General features: G+C 33.7%; 1 protein-coding gene across 11 annotated transcripts in view; it reads right to left on the bottom strand.

Annotated features, from left to right (window-relative positions):
* The window catches only part of PPIP5K2 (diphosphoinositol pentakisphosphate kinase 2), a 51,484-nt gene continuing 29,151 nt past the window's right edge, over window positions 1-22,333 (bottom strand). For 5 of the 11 annotated variants that reach the window (XM_032206730.1, XM_032206729.1, XM_032206731.1 and 2 more), the window contains exons 18-31: window positions 20,503-20,644; window positions 19,305-19,528; window positions 18,347-18,474; window positions 18,036-18,150; window positions 16,632-16,739; window positions 16,431-16,547; window positions 15,562-15,735; window positions 12,997-13,170; window positions 11,678-11,747; window positions 9,557-9,676; window positions 8,621-8,683; window positions 4,876-5,007; window positions 3,191-3,319; window positions 1-1,787 (exon numbers count right to left, since the gene is read on the bottom strand). In XM_032206730.1, the coding sequence (XP_032062621.1) occupies window positions 1,690-1,787; window positions 3,191-3,319; window positions 4,876-5,007; window positions 8,621-8,683; window positions 9,557-9,676; window positions 11,678-11,747; window positions 12,997-13,170; window positions 15,562-15,735; window positions 16,431-16,547; window positions 16,632-16,739; window positions 18,036-18,150; window positions 18,347-18,474; window positions 19,305-19,528; window positions 20,503-20,644 (1,794 nt within the window). In that variant the 3' untranslated portion in view covers window positions 1-1,689. The remainder of the gene's footprint in view (window positions 1,788-3,190; window positions 3,320-4,875; window positions 5,008-8,620; window positions 8,684-9,556; window positions 9,677-11,677; window positions 11,748-12,996; window positions 13,171-15,561; window positions 15,736-16,430; window positions 16,548-16,631; window positions 16,740-18,035; window positions 18,151-18,346; window positions 18,475-19,304; window positions 19,529-20,502; window positions 20,645-22,333) is intronic. The other 6 variants (XM_032206735.1, XM_032206734.1, XM_032206737.1 and 3 more) reach the window with 6 other exon arrangements.

Raw genomic sequence — 22,333 nt, 5'->3', positions numbered from 1 at the left:
TTGCCAGTGATCTTGTTTTTATTTAGGAGCACATAAAAAAAAAGTTATGCCACAGCTTTGGTTGACTGGAATGATATGCATACTTATATTCAAACAGTATTTTTTAAATGGTAAACAATGTGTACATTCAGTTGTGTGCAAGACAAACACTGTCAATAACAATTACACTACGAAAAAATGAAATGTTTTAAGTATATAGCTGTGAAACCCTTCATATTTTTGGTATTTAACCAGCATTTTTTAGAATTAGTGTGCCAAAGCTATTTCATGTGTGGTATACACTGAAAACAGATCCTGTGGCAAAGTGAATAGAATTATAGTTGCAATGGCTCTGGAAACAAGTGAGAGCCCTACTTAAAAATATTACTCAGAAGCTACCTCTTCTGCAACTTAAACGTGAAAAGAATCATTAACCTGTAGTTTATTAAGTCATTAATTAATAGTCAGCCACTTGAATTTACAAAAGTGGACAATACTTTCATATATTTGGGATAATTAATCATTAAATGATTTGTCATGCCACGGAAAATCTCAAGAACTGTTGAGACCAGATCATTACTCTACATAACCCAGTAACTCAGGGTTCCACTGAGATAATAATGCTTCTCACAGCTCTTATAAAATCTTCATTGTTCTTTTTCTTTAATGAGAGCTGTTGTTCACCCTATAGATTGAAAGGACAGAAGGATGAAAATTCCCATGCTATAATGAAGCCTGAGTATTTTGCACCATTAACCACTGAGTTCTGGTAGAGCAGACTCTCTCTACTCTGAAGGGATGGGAATAAAGTATAGATGGAATATTTACAATTTTTATGATAAACCTACTAGCAGACCAGCTGTAACCGTTTCTCTTTTTATAAATCCTGCTTTTTAATATCACCTTATTGTAGAAACATATGGCAAAGCAAATAAAGCTGTCTTTTTAGTAAACAAAAGAATTTTTTGATAAAAACATATAAAAGACAGTTTTATCTGCTGGATGATATACAGGTACCCGTATACAGCATGTATACTAAACAACAGAAGAGAAGGTATATTTGAATGTTACAGGTCTGATGTAAACACAGAGTAAAAATAAGGAGACTCAAAAGTGAAAATACATTGACTCACTCCATCATGCCTAATTATTGCAGCATATATGATATAAAATTATTCAAATGCAGAAAACACCTGCTTATCTTTAAAAACAGGCAAAAGAGATCTCTTTGGAAATGTAGTTAAATTAAAAAAAGAAAAAGCTTCTATCCAAGATGTGTGTTAAAATTTCAGCCAACAAAATAAGTTCACAGGCAAATTATAAACTCCTGAAAATAGAAGTTTATAATGACAACAGACAATGCTTCATTATAGTGACATCAGCAGAGCCACTGTAACACATACCACTGGATTGGGATTTTCTCTTTTGTACAAGTTTACAGTAGATATATGAAGACACTGAAAAGGTTCATGTGCAGCTTTTCCATTGAAAGTGTGCAGTTCAAATGAATAAATATATTTCCTGAAGTTTTTTTTAGAAAATAAGACATTTGACCTAAATACACAGAATGCACATTAGTTAACCTTGTATAAACAAAAGATTAAGCGAACTATAAACTGCAGACAAGAATGGGTTCTGCATGATTAATAATTTAGTTAAAAGCACACTAAAAATTGTTCAGGAAGTTGTTTCCAGTTTTGTCTATCAATTTCATTTCTTTACAGAAAGAGTGTCGCCACTAAGTTCTACATCTTGTGAGGCCTCTTCAAGCTTAACATTAGATACACAAACAGAAGATCCACTGGAAGCTGTACAGGTAAAGAAAAAAATCTATTAGATTTTACACTTAAGAATATCCATGCTAAAACACCAAAAGCAAGAAAATATAAGGAAAGTGTTACTTTACATGAAATGGAATACTGCCTTGACATTGGCACTGAGATACAGAAAGAACTAAGAGAATTACTGTTGATCTCAGCATGTCACTTTTTCAACAAAACATTCCTGCCTCCAGTACCACCAAGGGAAGGTGAACTTCCTCACAGAGGCCTGGAAGATCCTAGAAGACGTACTCTGCATTTTCAAACAGCACCTTCGAGAAAATCTTTGATCTAGTATTTCACATTTGTTTAAATAAATGCTTTTCATATTATAATATTAAATTTTAAAGACCCATTAGCACATCTGAAAAAACTAGTACTGAGCCAAAAAAAAATAAAATATATATGTGTGTGTATGAACATATATATATATATATATATCATAAACATACTCCTAAAGCAAATACAAACAGGCTTCAACATAAAACTGTTTTTCAGATAAAGCACTATTAGATGAAAGTATGCAAAGCCAAGGATATTAAAAATAAACTGTATCCATAAATAGCGTAAGTGAAAATAAGAGAAAAATGCAACATGGTGATGTTTTAGTTTTAGGTGAAAAAGGTGTAATTTTTTTTCTTTTTTGCAAGTATGGTTGCAAATTCCAGGACTGTGTATGCCAAGCAGCAGCAAAATAAATAAATAAATAAATAAAAACACAAACATTTTAAAAAAGAAAGCTTTTTACTGTAATGACACACATACTGTGTGTGTGTGTGATTTTAATTAGTACGGGAAAAATTTCTTGCACGCAGCAAGCTACTGTTATTAACAAAGCATTAACAATATTTTCAGCTCATTTTTATATATTTTCAATTTCTGCATCTACAAGTTTTGTGGGGAAGTTTCTCTTTTTTCTCTTTCAGCTATCAAAGCCCACATACAGTCTCTGTTTAAATTATCCAGGATGTTTTTCTTACTTCCCCAGTTTTGTCAATAGCAGATCTTCATTTAGGAATGGTTAACAGTTTTTGTCAGTTCATTATTATGCTTCATGGTGGATAATTTTTCTCCACTTGTCTCTCTTGGGAATAGCTAGAAATACTGTCATACTTGAAAACGAAACAAACTCCCATGAATTTAGATGCCACAGAAATACTTTCAAACACTTAGAAGATAAAAGAAAGTAACTATTAGTACAGTTTAACTGCTAAAACAATTTGTGCAATGCTGCTGAGTTCTAGTTGACTTGTAAAATGATCCCACCTACACAGACAAGTAAAGTTAAGAAATAGCTGCCCTAGGAAACAATGAAAAAAAATTTAAAAATCCCTACTGCTGGAAATAATTTTGTGAAGTTAGTCATTCTGCCTCTGAAAGAAGTTACTTACATGGGCTTGGTTTCTCTATTGCTAGCCTTTCAGGCAAGGTTTCAAGTGGTGTTGGTTGAATTTTTGCAGGCGTGTATGTATTTAAAGAAATTTTTTTTCCTGACAGGGGACTCATATAAGTTGGAGAAGCTAAAAAGCAAAACAAAAATAAAAGAATACACATGCATTAATAATAAAAATACATTAACCTTAGCAAAATGCTAAAAATAGCAGCCACAGAACTGTTATCTGTCCACAGTTACACAACCTGCAACTCAGTTACAAATTACTGACTGTAATTGTAACTTTAATGCATGAAAGACAAATACCTCCCTTTCACCTCAGTAAATTGACATAACTTCCAAGTGGCCCAGAAGGTTAAGCCAAATTTCAGTAATAAATGCTTTGCCAGAAGACTGGCAACATCATTAGTGCTTCTTCTCATAGGTTATGAAGATCGCATTGGAATAATTGCTTTTAATTCAAAACTTCTATTAAATGTGCATACAATAGACTACCGTAGACAACTGCAAATGTTAAAAGAAAGCAGAGGGGGAACAAAGTGCCTATGGCCTCAATTCTATCAAGTCAGATTTACAGCTACTCCTTTATACAGATTATATGGAAGTATTTTAAAAATACTGTCTTGCGTACTGTAAATTCTGAACTGATCTTGAAGTAATGCTATCTTCCTAACCAGCATAACAAGGCATTTTAAATAGCTGAAAACTTTGAAATGCCTATGAGACTCTGAATTCTTCCAGTGACATCAATTTTCTTAAATTGCTTATCTTCCTTCTCAGATATAGAAGCTCTACCCTATCAAATTAGCTACTGATTCAAATCTAAGATGTAGAAGCCTAAATAAAGCAACAGTAAAAAAAAAAAAAAAAAAAAAAAAGAAAAATCCTTAACATCCACATCACATTTGAATCAATGTTATGCACAAACTTTCTTACTAACAAGTATAATTTTTTCTCACCAGAGAATGAGTCTTTAAGCATTTCTTCAAGACTGTTTTCCAGTCACCGGTCGTACAAATTGTAACAGATCTAGTAAGTGGTAAATCTAACCTAACTGAAACTGTTTCCAAAGAAAGAGCAGCACACTAAACACTGGTAAACCATCTTCCTGGACACATACCCGTGTATAGAATTCAGTTTGGATTTAATTTCAAGATAACTTAAATATTAAACATACAGCATAAACTATTATAAACTAAGTAACTGCAACTCTACAGTGAAACACTAAGTAATATTGAAAGAAACAGGGTATAACACAGTTTTAAGATATAAAAGGCAACACTCCTCTGCTGAGGTAAAACTATAAAATGCAAAGCCGGAAACACTGCATGCTCATTAAAAAGAACTCCTCGTCATCTAACTAACAATGTGGACCGTACAGTTGAGTCCTTAATGTGCTATTTGTGTGTAAAATAAACAAATTATATTTTCAGGAAGTCCTTAACCTACTATACCAGTATATATACTACTATAGCAGAGGCATTACTTTAATTGACTATAACAGTGTCCTTACAGCAAGATGATACTGCAGAAATTAAAGTTATAGTTTACCTAAATTATTTCTTCCTTTTTTTTTAAACAAAATTCTTAGGTTACTTGTTATCTGTAGTATATTTGAAAGATTAACTAGACATAAGTTATTTAATAACTTAAAATGAACATAATTACAAACAAAATCAGTACATGTCTCCTGTAGACTTTCCCTTGATGGAGCAGCAACAGAGGCGAGAAATTCATCCACCTGCTTCAGAGACAGGGAGTTGTGTAGAGTTTCCAAAGGGCAAATAGAAGGCACCATGGAATACAGTTCAAAACCTACATGAAAAATAATAAAAAAAAAGAGATTTCGAGACTTAAGACAGGATTTAAGCTATTGCATTGACAATTATTAATTCATGACAAAAAGTACTTATTTTAAATCAGGACGTGCAGACATAGTACTCTTGAAATCATGGTAGTAAAGGTTACAGGAGTTGGAACAAAATGTGCCAATTTCCAGGATCTATTAAATTCAAGGTACCATGTAGCATACTATGGGATGCTACACGTGCACAAAAAGCACCCTCCAAACTTTACAAATGTATTTTGGCAGAACACTAAACAGGTAAATCAATTGACAGCTACATTATCAACTGTTAGCAAAGACAAGAACTAAAAATGCTAGAACTTCCAAGAAGAATTATATTTGCAGAATTCACATTCTATCATCTTCATTATTCTGTGAAAAACTGTTGCCTTAAATATGAAAGGAAAACCACTATTACCACCTTTGTACCTTGCGGTTACACGTTTTATCTTTGTAAGACAGTTTTACACCCACCTTTTGGCATTTAAAAACAGTATTTAAATAGTGTAAGTTTCATACATTTTAACAGGTAAGTACACCAAACCAAAATCTAAAAACTTACTGGACTTCTCTATTAGTAATGATTATAAAGCAACCATACATATCCATACTACTAGTATACTCAAAAGCATTTAAATACATCTTGGAAAGAAAGACACCCTGCAGTTCTGTAAATTGATGCACATTTGAAAACTCAGTGAACAGCTCTTCATCCAATTGCATTTCAAAAGAGGAAAATACATCCATTAGTGTTTTCAACATACAGCTGTAACATTACAACTTTGCAATTCAATATTTTAAATTTACAGTTGCTACATTTTTATTTTTCAATATTTAAATGAAGAGACAAGAGTGAATGAAGTCATGTTTAGTTTCAGTTCAAGGTACATTTATTAGAGATACCATTAAAACTATGACCTGCTCCCTCCCCCAAAACAATAAGCATCAATATTCTTCTGGTATGCCGTGTTAATTACCCACTCCCCATTTAGTGCTTTGGATAGAGAAGTAACCAAAATTTCCCCCTGAAAATATCTGTATTTATATTCGGATCCATCTTGGCCATAAAATTCAAGGGACGGTCACTCCCAATATACAATCATCTGAAGTATATTTATGTCAGCTTCACTTATACTACAAATAAAACAGTGCCTTTCATGGAAACTTTGTTTTCATGTATAAAAGAAACACCACCACATACTTCATTTCTATTTTCATGTAAACACAACAGCTACACTTCAGAGTAAGCACTAAAATATGTTTGGCATACATGTTAACATCCTAAATAACAATGCATGCATGCAAAGCGCAAACCCTTTCTTTGCATTACAGTAAGGTAAGACTTAGCTCTTTATGCTGACAGAAGAGTCAGAGTCATTTGGATGGTATATTTTTAAAAAATTTTATATTGAATGCAGTGGGACAATGTCAGGTTAACTTTTTAATAACTAGTACTGTTATACTGCAGTTTTACAGAAATCCAGAAAGGAATTTCAAAATACACCCACACCCTTTTCTTTCAGGAATTTGACCTTCTACATGTTTTTTTTTTTTTTGGTTTTAACAATTCTTTTATCTGATAGCCATATTCCAGCATGTTGTTGCAACATTTTTGCCTCCGATATGACTGAAAAGTTATCCTGGAAATCTATCTGAGCTGTTTTACAATAAAGTATACATTTATAATAAATATTTTTTAATTTTAATGATGAAGAACCCTGACAGTATCCCTTTAAAAAGACAATTTCCTGTAAACTACCAGCCTTTTATAGTTTTGTTTATATTGACTCATAAAGCGCCGTCCCCATCAAAATGCAAGACAATGAAAGGGTACACGCGGCATTTCAAAAAGCCTCCCTGCTGTCTTACATTTAAAAGCAATAGAGACATACCACTGGAGCCTAGCAATTCCACAGAGGAAATGGACCAGCACCTAAAGAGGTGTCGGTGTTCTGCACAAGAGGCCCAGAAAGTAATGTAAAGCACTGTCAGAAGATACTTGTTTCACCATGTTCCTTGAACTAAAGATGGCAGGGAAGGGGGGAGTCTGAAATGAGTTAGAAGGTATGATAGTAACATAAAAGTGAGAAAGAAACAGAGTGAAAGGGACAAGGAGAATCAAAATGATAGTCCATAGGACAGACAAAACAACACCAATATGTCCTCATGTTAGTAGAGAAACCTCAGAAACCTGCTATGTATTTAGGTTCCATAGGAGCTCAAAGAGCATGCATTAATCTTGTAAAAGATGTGTGGTAAAACATCTGTATTAAATGAATCAGAACAATCGATGCATTCATTAAAAGCAATTTAGATCCATTTTTAAAGAATGCAGCCACAAAAAGAGAGCGCTAAACGGAGCAGAAAATAATCAATTATTAGACACTGGTATTCAAGTGCAGCTCTTACTTTCTGACCTTGACTGTTTGGGAAATATTACTTGATCTGATTCTAAAGATAAAAAACAGGTTCCTATCTTTCCTACTGTATCAGTTTTCCTTCAACAAGCACCGCAGTGCAGAAAACTGACTATGGATTCCAAATTAATATCATAAAGGACCCATTTGCTTCTCAAGAAATCAAAACAAAAATCGCTCTTTTTCTTTAACCTTGTCTCTAAAGAAACACGTTTTGAATCTAACAGTAAAACGCTGGTGGTTTCCACTGCAGTTTCGATGACATCATCATCACTGTACTCGGCCAGCTGTCATGCATATTTTAAAAATGCAATTAAGAAATCTGAAAAAACTACATTAAGATTGGGTGGATTCAGAAGACCGAGTTTGGTTTTCGTGAACAGGATATATTTTGGGCATCTTTAATCAAGTAGAAAATTATGTTTTGCTGAAAAAGAGAAAGATGGACCTCTGTCACGTGTTAAACCAGACTTTTTTTGTAAATATGGTAGCCTGAAGACAAATTAACTCTCAAGTTAAAAGGCAACTCTCTCGCTGTGACTTTTTAGTGCAATATTTAAGTAATTTGCACAACCGATGAACAGAGAAGCATGATAAGGTAAAATAAATTTTTGTCTGATGTTAAATATAGTGATTTTGCAGGTAGGTTAAGTGAAGTGTCTGCTTTGCTTTTTTAATTTAGTATCACTTCAAGAAGATAATCATAAACTCCAGTTGTCAATTTAGTGATTTATTATAGAATCAGAAGGACCAGGGAAACAGTTCAGCAGGAGAAAGGTGAAGAAGAAGCAGTAGTAGCTATCAAGATGTGTATACCCAATAAAGATCAGATTTAATTCTGTTTTTATGTTGTATTCATACAGTCTGATCACATGAGTAATTGGGGAGAATAATTTGTTACAGGAATCATGATTAACAGTAAGTACCACTTCAATTTGTTTCAAGGATTTTTCTGAGGAATGAATTTTGATGTTATATTCAGACTAATGAATGGTAAAGAAGGGATTCAGGATATCTAATGATTACAAATATATTTGGAATTGTGCTTGAAGTTAGGAATGACAGACGGCTGGATGATATTGTACACCCCGTATTTGAAATAAAAATAAAAGGGATGAAGCAAGGAACCTTTCGTTTTTGTTTTTAAAATAAAAGCAAAACGTACCATTGGTTGGGTGTCGAGCAAATGAGATAGAAAACCTTTTAACAGCAGAACCGCGTGTGGTGTCTAAGAAAGAGAAAAACAGGTACCTGAAATTTGTAACAGCTACCAAAAGAGGGACATTTTTAAAAAGGAAAAGAGGAGGTAAGAAAAAAAGAAAAGATGAGAAGGTATTAGAACTGAGTGGCATGCAGAAGGGACCAAGAAAAGGGGCTAAAATCTAAATAGAGGTTAAAAAGAAGAAAATTTGAATTGCTGGTAGCTACAAGATGTGTAATGAAGTGTATGAAAACAAGCAGAATGAGCTGGTGATTCTGGCATACAACATTATATCAGGTTAGAGTTGAACATTGAGTAATGAATTGGAGGGGAAACAGCATGAATACTGTTTCACCTAGGAGTTATAAAAGGTGTGCTTTTTTACATTCTGAAATCTAGTGAAAGACTTTGTTCTCTACCCCAGATTATTCAAAACTGAAAATCTCCTGCTCTTTTGTATTCCAATCCCCAGTGAAAAAAGGTCAGGAATCCTAAAATTTTCACCATAAGTATTTAAATTACTAGTTTGTCATTTCTTTCATTCCTTGTATATGCTCCAAGATCAATAATGAATGATAAAACCTGACATTTAAAGAACAGAGAAAAGAATTTCAAAACTAAAATTTTATTTTACTTTATAAATGCATTTTCTGAAATATCCTGACATGTATAACAAGTTTGTGAGCTAATGTTCAATTCAAGACAGACACAAGAATTAACTATGCTATTAAGTTAAACATAAGCAAGCTGTGGGCAATAAGGAAGGAATAGAAACTCATACAATTAATACTAAGGCAAAGGATTCTAGGATTCCATTAAAATCAGTAACCTACGACTTATCTTTAGAAGTTTAATGTGGCACATGGATTTGTGCGTGCATGTGCGAGAGTGTGCACATACCATCTATGAAGCCAGAAGAAGTCAGCTTTTTACGATGAGTACGAGCATAATCCTGTAGGTTAGGTGCACTTGAAGAACCCCCGAGCACTGAGGTGCTAAACAGGCCCGCACAGTGAGACCCTGATGGGAGTTAGAGAAAATACATACAACAACCAGGTGTTCGTCCATTCACATTGGGGATGCATGCAGCATGCAAGCACATGGCTCTTACCACACAAAAGGCAGCTTTTGGCAGTGCCTTGGACAGGTTCACAATATGCTTGTAATGTCAGAGTGGTACTTGTAGGCTGAAACTATCATAATTTATTGTGCTTCTACTCATGACACACCACTCTCTGCCATATGTGCAAAGAGAGGACTGACTTTAACAAAGTGACTTCTTATCCTGTTTTCACATTTGGTAAAGAAAAGTTACCAGTTAGCATTAACGTAAACATAACCAAAACAACAAAACAAAAGCAAGATGATGATGTGAACGTTGTGTGTTTTAAAACCGCAGTTCTCAAACAAATATAAACTGGGAAAATACTACTCATTGCTTTCATCCAAATAAAATTTTGAGATGACAGGCTGCAATGAAGTATGCATGCATTTCCACAGACATGGAAACACCTCCCCTTTAACCCCAACAAAATGTTAACCAAGTTTGAAATACTCTAGTCATATTTCAGCTACCATCATTATTAGAAATTGAAAATATCTAAAAGTTTCATAGAGTTTAGCTTAACTTCATTTCCAAAGATGACTTTTGTATATCTCCATGCAAGTAAGAGTACTTTTGTTACAGTTTATATGATCTTGCCACTGGGATGGGAGTGTTAACAAATCACTGAAAGCTACATAAAGAAAGATGAAAATAACTTTTATAATCCACCATAAATTAAATTTACATAGAACAGTGAAAAAAATGGAAAAAAATGCTGCAAATTTTTCCCTTGATTCTTCATTACTAGTTGAAAGGAAAAATGGTTTCACTCATAACTTATCTTTTCCATTTTAGACAGATCATTTTTGAAGACCAACTATCTATCCAGTGATACTTCCTTTCATTACTTTTGATGACCTAATGAGAGGAAACATTACTAGCACATGTGACCAATCACAGCCAAAATAAATTGGTGCCTGGTCTGTGGCAAAAGCCTTTGACATCAAATGTAATATCTTCACCTATGCACAGAAATAAACTTCCACAAGCCACATCGTGTCATACTGACAAAAGAAAAGTTGTTTAACTTTAGCAAGCACACAATAAAAAAAAATTACTTTAATAAACAAGAGCACCTGATGTATGCATTTTACTAATGGAAAAATATAATAAGGAGAAAAGTATCACAGGAAGATTAGACATGCAAAAAAATACAGATCTTTGCAGAGAGTTGAAAAGCTACTTCTCAGTTTATGCATGTACCTTATGCATTTTCTACACTTCATTTTTCCCATAAAAAGACACACTTACAGAAAAAAAAATCAATATTAATTTATAGTAGTGCAAGATTTCATGTTTTTACGTATCAGGCATGTGAATGTCAGTTCCAAAGAAGCAACAGAAAAGCACCACTTGAATTAAAAGAATTTGAAACAAGTCATTGAATTATAGCATGATTCATTCAAATGCTGAAAAGAAGAAATTAATTTTTGGAGAGGGAATATGTGCAAAAACCCTAATATATCAAGATACTTGAGGTTTGTTCCCCCTTCTCCTTGGTAAGACACCTTCAATTCCATCAATTGCCCACAGTAGGAAATGCTAGTTTTTCAAGAAACATGTTTTAACTGTTTCCATTGTAGGCTATTTCAATCCAAAAGATTCTTGCAAAAACCCCAGTCAACTCAGTCATGAACTACATTTTTTTTTTTAAATCTACTTTACATTAAAAATAATCCTGTTTCAGTCAGTACAGTGTCAGTAGTGTGAACAGCCTCAAACAATTTGTGATTTATTTAGAAATTTTTGTTGTAGAAAATTGACCAGTTCAATAGGCACACTCATCATATTATTGATAGGAAATGCTACCAGGTCCTGTTCACATCAAAGTTTTTTAAAGAAAGTACAACTGTGCAGAACAACAGGCAGATGAAAAGCTACTAACGTGGAACAAAATTTCAACTGTATGCACATACCTAGACCACTCTGCTTTTGTTCCAGAATAGTTCTCGGTGTTCGTAAGTTACTATTGCTTTCTGATAGGACCTGGATATATAAAAAAAAAAACAACAGAAAAATAAGGTAAAGTAGGACAGTGGCATGAAAAGTCCATTTAACTTGATACAGCAGCCTGCTTCAGACAGACAAGTGTTAATAAGCTATATGATAAGTGTTAGTAAAAATATGTAAAGGAAACATGAAAGATCATGCAATATCCCCTTCTGAAGGGAGTCCATTTCACATATGAGTTCCTTGCAATGAAGTGGTGCAAAGCAAGCATTCAGAATGAGAAGGGACACAGACCAAGACAGATATGAGAACAGACATTTGAGACATTTTGTTTTATTTTACCAAATGCACTCTCCTAAACTGCGCCTGTATTGAAAAAAAGGAGGGGAGGGAAGGAAAGACAGACAAACTATTGAGGACACCATACAATCACTGATCCATGCACGGGCTCAATCAGTGTAATCTTCAGATGCTCACAGCCTTTACTGATATAAACTTTTCCTATGCAAATAGTTTTATAATCTTCCACAACAAAAAGAAATTATGAAAAATTTCAAAGAAAAAGGATATGATTAACAGAACACCATCCATTGTCAAACCGGTAAACAATATCTTGAAATACAAAGAAACTTTTATCTTCACTGGTACGTTAAAAAATTTACTGTTTTTTTTTTCCTGCTTCCTCCCCCACATATTTAGGAAAATCTTCAAAATATTGTCAATGGATACAGTCAATGGATGATGTACTGTGTTGGGAGTTTTAGATACCTCCAGATACAGAACGCAAGAATTATTAGTGCTAGAGTTTGTTCCCTGCAATAGTTAATACCAGGCCACTGAAAATATGATATATGCAAAACAAGTTTTGAATAGCAATATGAAGTTCCAAATAAATTATTTTAAATGGTATTGGTTGCAATTATTAAAAAAAAAAATTAAATTTAAATTTACCTACCACCAAATTAAGCAATGCCGTTTTTAAAGTCTTAAAGGACAACTAAGCCAAAGCAGAAATCTGTTTTATTATGCAGTAGACTATGTCTTTTCTACTGTGGTAACATTTGTAATTCCTATAAGGAAACCAATTTTTCAAGACAGTGTGTAACACATTCAGTGGAAAAACATGCACTTGCTCTTTTTCCCCCAAACATTCTCGGGAAGTAATTTTAAAAAGTGGAAGAATTTGCTTCAAATGTAATCCATAACAAGGGATTAGATGTCCTTAAAGACAGTTGGTTGTTGCTTGGAATGCATAATAATGTTTAATGAAGTAAAGTTTAAAAACCTGTTGCCATGAGCCAAAAATACTGGATGTGAAAGCCAATGATTTAGGGGAGACAGGGGAAGAAGTGATTTGTTCCCCTGATCTGCGTCTTCGACGCCCAGTACCCACACCACTGGTGTAATGCAGCCAGGTACCAATACACTCTGGGCTAGACACACTCAGGGGGCTCTCTTCCTGGAAGTGAGAAAGGGGGCAAAAAACAGCAAAGCATGCAAAGTTAGATTCAACAGAGCCAAATGAACAGAAAAGAAAAAAAAAATACCCAGTCTGCTTGCACCCTTTTAATATACTGCTTCTAAAACTATTAAACAGTGAGTAGGGAAGGGAAGTATTACAATATGAGGAAGTTATCACTTCCACTCAATCAATTATATTTTAATACATTCTAATCACATTTCTGGTATATTAATTATTAAATAACGGCATGAAAGAAAAATAATGGGCATCAATAATTGGTTCATAATTTTTAGAATTCCTCATGTTGGAAACGGAATATCTTTTTATCCTTGACATACTGTTTAATAGTTTTCCCCCTCTAAGTACATTAAATTTTCCTATTTAGTACTTAATAATTTTCATTGATAAGTCTATAGCCTGATCTAAGAGACTCTGATTTTTAGAATCACCTTTGACTTTACAACTGACTGACTGTTAAGTGACACCAATCTGACTGATAGTAGTTTTCCAACCTTAAAAACACCCTAACGATTATCTGAAGCTGGACAGCTACAAGACTTCAAGGGAAGACAGTGTCAGGCTGAGTCCTGCATGCCCTATATTACTACGTAGCATTAGTAAACAACATTTTTTGCAATAAAGAATTTGATTTCCAATGCTAATGAGCCTTACTTTCTCATTTTACTCTTCAAAATCTTTTTTTTTTTTTTTTTTTTTTTTCATGACTCAGTTACAGTAGCAATGTTTCTCTAAATATTGCTAACTATACCCCAAATGTAAACTTCCATCTAATCTCACACTTGACAGTGTCCCTTCAAATTAATGGATGTAAGGGAAAAGAATTGCCTTACAGGAAAAAAATAAAATAAAATAAAAAGGTTCAAGGCAGTTGCAGTTTAAGTTGCAGTAAAAGGACTTTTTTTTAAAAACACTTGAAAATACTATTTGGTATAAATATTCCAAATACTGGTTTTGCAGATTTCAGTGGGCCAGATGAATCTCTCAATTTTCCTTTTGGACAAAAAAAAAATTAAAAAAAAATCATAGTGTATGTTTTCTTTAAATATTCCAGCAAATAAACAGTCACTGAATGCTGGAACCAATTCTATTAGGAGCCATATTATACGCACAGTTAAAATTTAGTAATTGGTGTTACTGATACCTTTTGAAAGTAATTCCCACACAATTTATGAAAATGAAAAAGGTTAAAAGTTTGAAGTAAAAGTCTATTAAGCTGTGTGTATATGAACTCATAACTAGGAGGGGAGCTTGCATGATCGTACTGAAAAGAGCATTTAAAAATCCAAAATATTGATGTTGTGAGCATTTGTTTATGATAAAACTTGGAAATAGAAAATGTCAGACATTCACATTTATTACCTATGTTAATTTATGAAAGTCACGTGAAGTTATACAGATATCCTTATAGAAGGAAACCATGCATCTTTTTCTCTCCATACTACCAATAACCAAATAACTTGCAAATCTTACTTCTGTGATACTTGCATTGCATACAAACAGTCCATTGCCAACACAAACATGAAAGGAAAAGCTTTTGGTGTGAATCTTAAGTTCTGATGGTTTTAAGCAACTGAAAATGAGGCAATAAGAAGCTGTTAGTCTGCTTCTAGCATTAACGTCATAGAAGTGCCACTATGCACCAACTGAAGCTTTGCCAATCAACTGTACAAATGGTATCAGTGACAATGCTCTGCATCCCCCACCTCTGTGACATTAAAGCTGTATCTGTGAAGCACACCTAGACGTCATGGCCTTCAAGACAGGAGACTAGACTGTTCAAGCTGTTATCTAGAGACTTAATGAAAACACAAACCCCACCCATTTAAAAAAACACAACTTACAGTCTATTGTCTTACCTTCAAATGCTGAATGAGTGGAGTCACTTCCACTCCACATGAAAACAAATACAGATGAAGACATTTATCTCACCTCCTGCATCTCCCCTATAACCCCGCAAATCCCCATCCCCTCTCAGTATGATGACCCTGAAGGTTGGCTTACTTTCCAACACGGGCTGTCTTGTAAGGATGGATACAAAAGCAATGTATGTTAGCTGGAAGATGTAGGTTTAGATTGAAAAAGTCTTCATTTTCAATTTTTTTTTCAATTTTTTTTTCTCTAATATGGTTTTATAAAACAACAAGGAAATAAATCTTTTACGGGAAAGTGATCATGCATTTTAAAAAATTCATTCAGACAAATTATTGCCATGGAGGACGTCCCACAAAATAAGAGGAACCCTTCTGTGAGACTTAACACCATACTGGTTCTGTGTAATCGAAAGCAGAATTACCTTTGCTATTGCTTTGTTAAAATAAACAGAAGTTAATTTCTGTGAAAGACATTCTCTGAAACATAAACACTTACTTCAACAGAACCAATCTTCCTGGATCGTGGAAGGGGTGACTTTCTGTGTATGTGAATTGGATCTGATACCATTGGCTTGAACATCACTACTGACCGATCTGTTTCATCCCTTCTAGAAGCATGTGCCTCTTCATCACTATCATTTCTGTGGGAGGTTTTCTTCGAGCCTTCATTCTACAAACAATATAATTCCTTTTCAGTTTAGATTCACACCTTGCAACACATATAGAGAAGTGTCTACTAAATGAATCTTCTGCATAAACACAAAGCAACAAAGATATCAGTAAATTATATACTATTGAACAACTAGTTATAAAATACATATTGATTTAGACTTAATAAACCATGTGTATTTGCTCCTACCATGCCACTGCACATGACTGTATGGTCTTAATTAGCCAGACTGTTCAGTCTACATATCTTATTCCAACTTCCTGCTGACACAGTAGTAAAATTCTAGCCCTGCAAGTCAAAATTCCCACCAAGTTTTGCAGGATTCATTTCTCAAAAAGCATGTGACAGACCTACACAGACCTACAAATACAGTTAGAGTCCTCAACAATCTGTTGAGCCATCAAACCAATAAGCATGACAAACTATCTTATTTTCTTAAATATTTATTTCAGTTGCCAGCATGTCATTAGAGTGACACTGGTGTTGCTACCACTTTCTTACAAAGAATAGTTTGTACTTGTAGTAAAAACTCTAGCAAAGCCATAGGAGACCCACATTATCTATGTACATTCCAAATGGACCCCCCCAAAAATTACACTTGTATTTTTTAACCTAGTAATTCCCACTGTTTATTTTAGGTATGTCTGTATCCAGAAAAAAATAACTTTTGCTTTAAAGAAAGATATAATTATTACCTCTCGGGAGGCAGGCCTGTATCCATAACCAGCTGGTAAATTTTTATCTTCCTCACAGCCTTTTGCTCCTGGACTAAAGTGCAACTCTACATGGAAACGTTCTTCTGAAGAAAGTTCCTAAAGAAAATAGTAAATAGATTTACACTTTAATACATAGCTTAGCATTACTCATTTCTGAAGACATTCGTCCATTTTAAATACCTTGTTTGGATCCTCATAAAGCATGATAACAATCTGTGTCATGTAATTGAGTTCATTGACAACATTTAAATAATCCATAGCTCGTTTCCATTGTTCATCTTTTGATTCCTTATGAAGAGAAAAAAAAATTAGCATCTCGACAAATAAAAGCTAGCAATTTTCTTTAGAAAGACTGATGATTTCAATTTTCTCCCATTTATATGGCTTTTACTTTCACAGAAGCAGTATGAAGCTCTTTATAGCTAACGAAAAACCTGAGACACAACTAGAAAAAAGTGAAGCAAAATTACTCATCAAATGAACGGGAAGTGGAGATCAGAACTTTTCACAATTTATTTCAGTATATCTTTTATGTTATTTTGTTAATAATGACATATACACTGTAGACAGAAGCACCATTTTATATTCTCCTTATGAGAATCTTGGACTCTGCAATAAACTTGCATCAAATAGTATATTGTGGGAAATGTTTCTAGGTATCTTTATAGCAGTTAAACAGACACGGGGTACTTCTAAAGTATAGCAGAAGAGTAAGCATCATATTCTGAGTTACTTAAAGTGAATATTCACCTTTTTCATGCTCTAAAACAAAGGTTCACTAATTATGAAAAAAAAACAAACTATGGGTGTATCTGCTGTAGCATGTCACAGAGGTCAAGGATTAAAAATGCTTATTGCACCAAAGAGTTTACTCATCTGTCACCAGAAGCAAGTATATATATGTAGCTATTTCAAAAAATATTACTTTAATCACAATGTCTCAGAAACATCTACGTAGACTCTGTGGTGCTACACTGTCCTCTGTCCATGAGCTCAGCTGGTTAACTGCTGAATCTGAAGAGCTTGTTGTTTTGGTCTTAGGTTGCAAAGCTGATCAGATGGAGAATAAAGCAGCACCTTCAAAGTATTCTACACCAGTATGGGAAAGAAAGACAGTCCACTGAACAGCAGGAACTTTGCCCTACAAGAGCATTCTTGAAGCCAAGTAGAAAGTTCTTGACAATATTCCAGTAACCAAAAATAAGCCAATCCAAAAGTCAATTCAGAGAAGCCCGAATAAGATAATTTGATCAGAAAAAAGTTGGTAATAATAACAGGTGGCAACAGAAGACAAAAAAATATATATATCTTTCCTTTGCAACCCCCTTTGAGACCATAACATATATAGCTGAACACACCAATGGAACTCATTTTAAAGGAGCATGCTGTTTTCCAATGATCACCCTATGAGTTTGAAATATGTCTCTGCATATTAAACAAGAAACCAAATGTTTAAAAAAGTGTGATAATTTCCAAAGCCATTTTAGAAAATTAAGCTTTCAATTAATACATCTTCAGTAAAAATTGATCTTTTTGGTTCCTCATAAAATACCACAGCTTTCACAGAAAAAGTGTTCAACTTACATCACATAAGGCACCATAACGAAGGGTGGACAAGAGGGAATGGACATGACTTTCACTGGTGAAATATAGTCGTGTACGAACATGGCGTTCAGGGGACATAACACCCCTAGAGTAACTTAAAAGAAAAAGAAATCTAATTAGACCATAATGAGATGTATCCCTATTTTAGAAATAGCTGTCGACTAATAAATGAGTCATATGTTTTAAATTATTCTGAACTAGTAAGATGTCTCAAGTATGAAAGCTATGGAGTATCTCCAGTAAGTCTAACAGAAATTAACATAACCATATAAAAAAAAATAAAGACTTACAGAGGGTGAAGCTTATTTACAGTATCGTCGTCTTGAGTTCTCTGAAGGTCAGAACGTATTTTTCTAACTAGAGGAGTGCAGTAACCTTTGGCAATCTCTAGTTTTTCAGCCTTAGAAATACCATATTCCTGCATAAGAAGGAATTGACTTTTAAAAATCAGTTAAAGATCAAAACATCTTCTAATTCAAGGCTTGTATATTAAATATAATTAGCCATCTATTACTTTTCTCTGGCTGCAAATTGTTTTGTTTAATGTTATTATAATCAAATACTGACCTCTCCCTTCAAGTAAAAAGGGGTTTGCCTTTTTCCTGTTTGAGATAACACAGAAAATCACTTCTTCATGCACAGGATATTACAATACAATTTCATATCCTGTAGCCTACATCATTTAGAGATAATCTGAATTACAGTACATGCAGTACATGGAAATTTAACTTGTCTACACCTGGCCTTAAATTCTGTGAAACTTAAGGTGTTTTTATCAGGGAGTGTTAGCACTTTGAAGCAGTAGAAAAGTCCTTTAAAATTTCAGTTGCTTAAGACAAGGTAAGTTAGATAGACCAGGATTCAGCATCAATTGCAGAGAGCCTGAAAATGAAGTTGTTAAAAGCAGCAAGAATGAAATTACATGTGATTTAAGAATATACAGTTGATCACACGGTCTCCACTTAAATCTGTAAATAATGGCTGTGATGAGACAATTCACCTTAATACACTGCAGTAGGAAAAGCAGACATGTTCACAGTATCAACTGCCAGAAAAAAACCACTGTGAACACACTTCAATGAATTCTGAAATAAAATCTTTCTAAAACAAAACAATCTGCTTCCTACCAGAAAATAAGATGTGAAGTTAAAATGACCTTCAATAGAAAATACAAAGTAGACATCTTTCACACAGTTTGGTAAAGCATTAATTCTGCAAGTAATCCATTTAATAACTGAAAATATTTACCTGAGGGATCACAATGTCAGCTAAAGCCTTTGAAAGCCTGTATAACTCCATTGTGTTTTCCAATTTTAAGGAGCCATTGTGCTGTACATCATACTTTATACAGTCATAAATATCAGGAATTTTGCTAATATCGTATCTTCCATTCTTTGTTTTGAAGTCTTTTTCCAGCTTGGCCCATCTGCGCAGCATCAGTTCTAGTGTTTCACTGTGGTACAGCTGAATATCTGGATAAATACATATCTCATGTAAGTAATTAGCAGCATCCAAATAACAAGAGAAAAAAAGTAATTGCATGGTAGTAACTGCTGAAAACAATTTTAAAATATATTAAAGAGATAAAATAAATTAACTCTACTACTTCCAATAAGAGGGAATACATGTGCATATGGTTAATTTTACTGGTAAAAACATCTAGCCACATCAAGACAGCAGAAAGTTTCCCTGTAGAACTGCACCCCTTACACTTAGACAAAGCTACAGCACCAAGAATAAAGTGTCCTACAGCACTGGTCATGTAATAAAGTTGTCAAAAGCAAAAGCCAAGAGACTGGTAGACAGGTTGGATTATCTCATTCATAAGACAGCAGACTAGACCAAACAAAGAACAGTGATACTACTTATGCATGACACTTTTATGCCTCAACCTCAAAACAACAGATGCTTGCATTGCAACACACTGCAAAGAAGATTGATACCAAATATTCCAGTATTTAGTTAGTACCAAAAAAGCATTGTGGCCAGTTCCAGCTCTAGTTTTCCTGTATTGTTGGTTCACCACCATTAATACAAAGTATCTTTCTATACAATATTATTATGCATCAAATAACAAACAACAGATATTCAGCAAAGACACTTAAATACAAATATGTACCTGTGTTAAATAGTTTTATTGGAATCTGTTTTGCCTTTCTTTCCATGGACTGCTGCATTTCAAATAATTATGCCAAGAATTTCTGTAAATGTTTGAGAACTAACCTGAACTTCCGAACACCACAAAGAGCCCTTACCTGCAATATGACCATGTGTTTCTCCTGTTTTTTACTGTAATATTATGCACAGTGAATCAGATTGTAAAAATCCATATGCCATTGTTGAATGAAGTTCAGCTAAAAGCCAGTTTACTATAGAAGGGCTACATTATAACGCTCTCAAATGCAAACAAGAGAAACTAAATACAGCTACAAACATGTTTAAGTACCTGCAGACTTTGGATCTTCCATTCTTTGCCTAATCTGAGAAGTCAAGCTCTGGATCAAAGAGTAGACCTTGTCACATGTCTTTACAGGATTTTTAATAAACTGCATTGATTTTATCAATGAGATGCTTCCAGATGGAGTAAGCTGCAATTTGAGATAAACACAAACTGATTAGATTCAAAAGAATGATAGAAATAAGATGGAACGTACTAAAGATTCCAAGAATCATGTGAAAGGTATTCAAGTAGGCTGTTAGTGATTTTTGAAACAATTTCTTAATGATTTACACCCTCTGAGGAATTAAGAAATAAAAATATATTGAAAGGTAATACAATTTACTAGAAATTCAAAGGTGATAAATTCATAAAATAACTACTTCCGTGTAATAAACATGAGCAGTTTCAGGAGTTCCTAAAACTCTTCTTTGTTCTAAGACATGAAAATTCCAAGGATATTTAAGATCTGTATATGCTTAGCAATTTTCCATAACTTTCGTTCAAGTAACTGTTGCATTTAAACACTTACCAAAACTTTCATAAGAAACATTATAGTTAGGCTACATGTCTCACAAAATACATCTTTCTCTATAGAGTACCCTTCTTAACATAACTGGAAGGACGAAGCAGGTATCTGGAAAAAAAAATTGATTCTTTCTGGTTTAGGTTTTTGTTCTACGGGACTGCAGCACATGAACACAGACAAAAAAAATATTTAAGTGCACATATATTACAAGATGTCCTTCAGACCTGACTGAAGGAAACTACATAGAAACTGTAGAAATTACACATTATCTCCATTAAGCTGGTGTCAGTAAAGTAGTTTATGTCCATGTACAGAAGCTTTAGCCTTATTTTTTCAGAAAAGGTCTACATAAACTGAAGTATGAAAAAAACGATATTAAAAATAATTTAGCTATATAATATACATACATATTTGCACTCTCTCCACAGTTTCCTCAAATGCATAGGATAATCTGGAAATAGAAAGCTTCTACTTGCTACCTAATAGTAAGCAGTCCCTACCTCCCTATCATGACAAACTACATCAATAAGAACAGTGCTCTGGCACAGGGAAAGAAAAGACATTGTTTTTTCAAATTGCAGGTAAGTGGGGAAAAAAAAAGCCAAACAAACAACAGAAAAGATGATATCACTTTTTAATTTCAAAGGTTAGTTACTTTCAGTGACTATTTTAGAAGAGAATGTTATATAGTTTCAGTCACTTTTCAAATTCCCACTTTTAGCAAAAATAAAGGTGCTAATGAAGAAAAAGAAATCTTTGAAACCTCGAACCCTCTCTTTCCTCAGAGTACTGCTGAATCCATTTTATGCAGTGGTTTGGATGATTCTTTCAATCCACATAGAGCAAACATGTAATTAGTAAAATTATTTTTCAATAATTTGCTCTCCTTTAGAAAGCATCACCTTTTAAAAAACATCAGTTTTAAACTTAAGGGACAACATTTGAGGACTTGTTTTTTTACCTGTTATACCAGACAGGGTAAAGGCAATTGAAAGAGAAAAAAAAAAAAAAAAAAAGAAAAGTTTCTTAACTATAACAAATAGTACTTAAATTTAAAACCATGAACAATTATGTGTGTTTTTGTACTACATCAGCATTTTCTTTCACTGATTAGGAACTATTCTACCGTTTTTCTGCATTTTAGTATTCTTATAGTCAGTAAAAAGGCCTTGTAGGATGTAGGTAGTACATTTTGTAATATTAAATACAGTCAAAGTTACAATTAGAAAAAAAAGTATAATCTTTTGAATAATCAAAAAAAAAATTAATTGAAGTGAAGATGATTTACTAATGTGGTCCCTACCAACAAGT

Source organism: Aythya fuligula, chromosome Z (genome assembly GCF_009819795.1).
Source record: "Aythya fuligula isolate bAytFul2 chromosome Z, bAytFul2.pri, whole genome shotgun sequence".
NCBI lineage: Eukaryota > Metazoa > Chordata > Aves > Anseriformes > Anatidae > Aythya > Aythya fuligula.
Note: the sequence above shows the minus strand (reverse complement) of the source record. Positions and strands in the feature narration are given on the sequence as shown.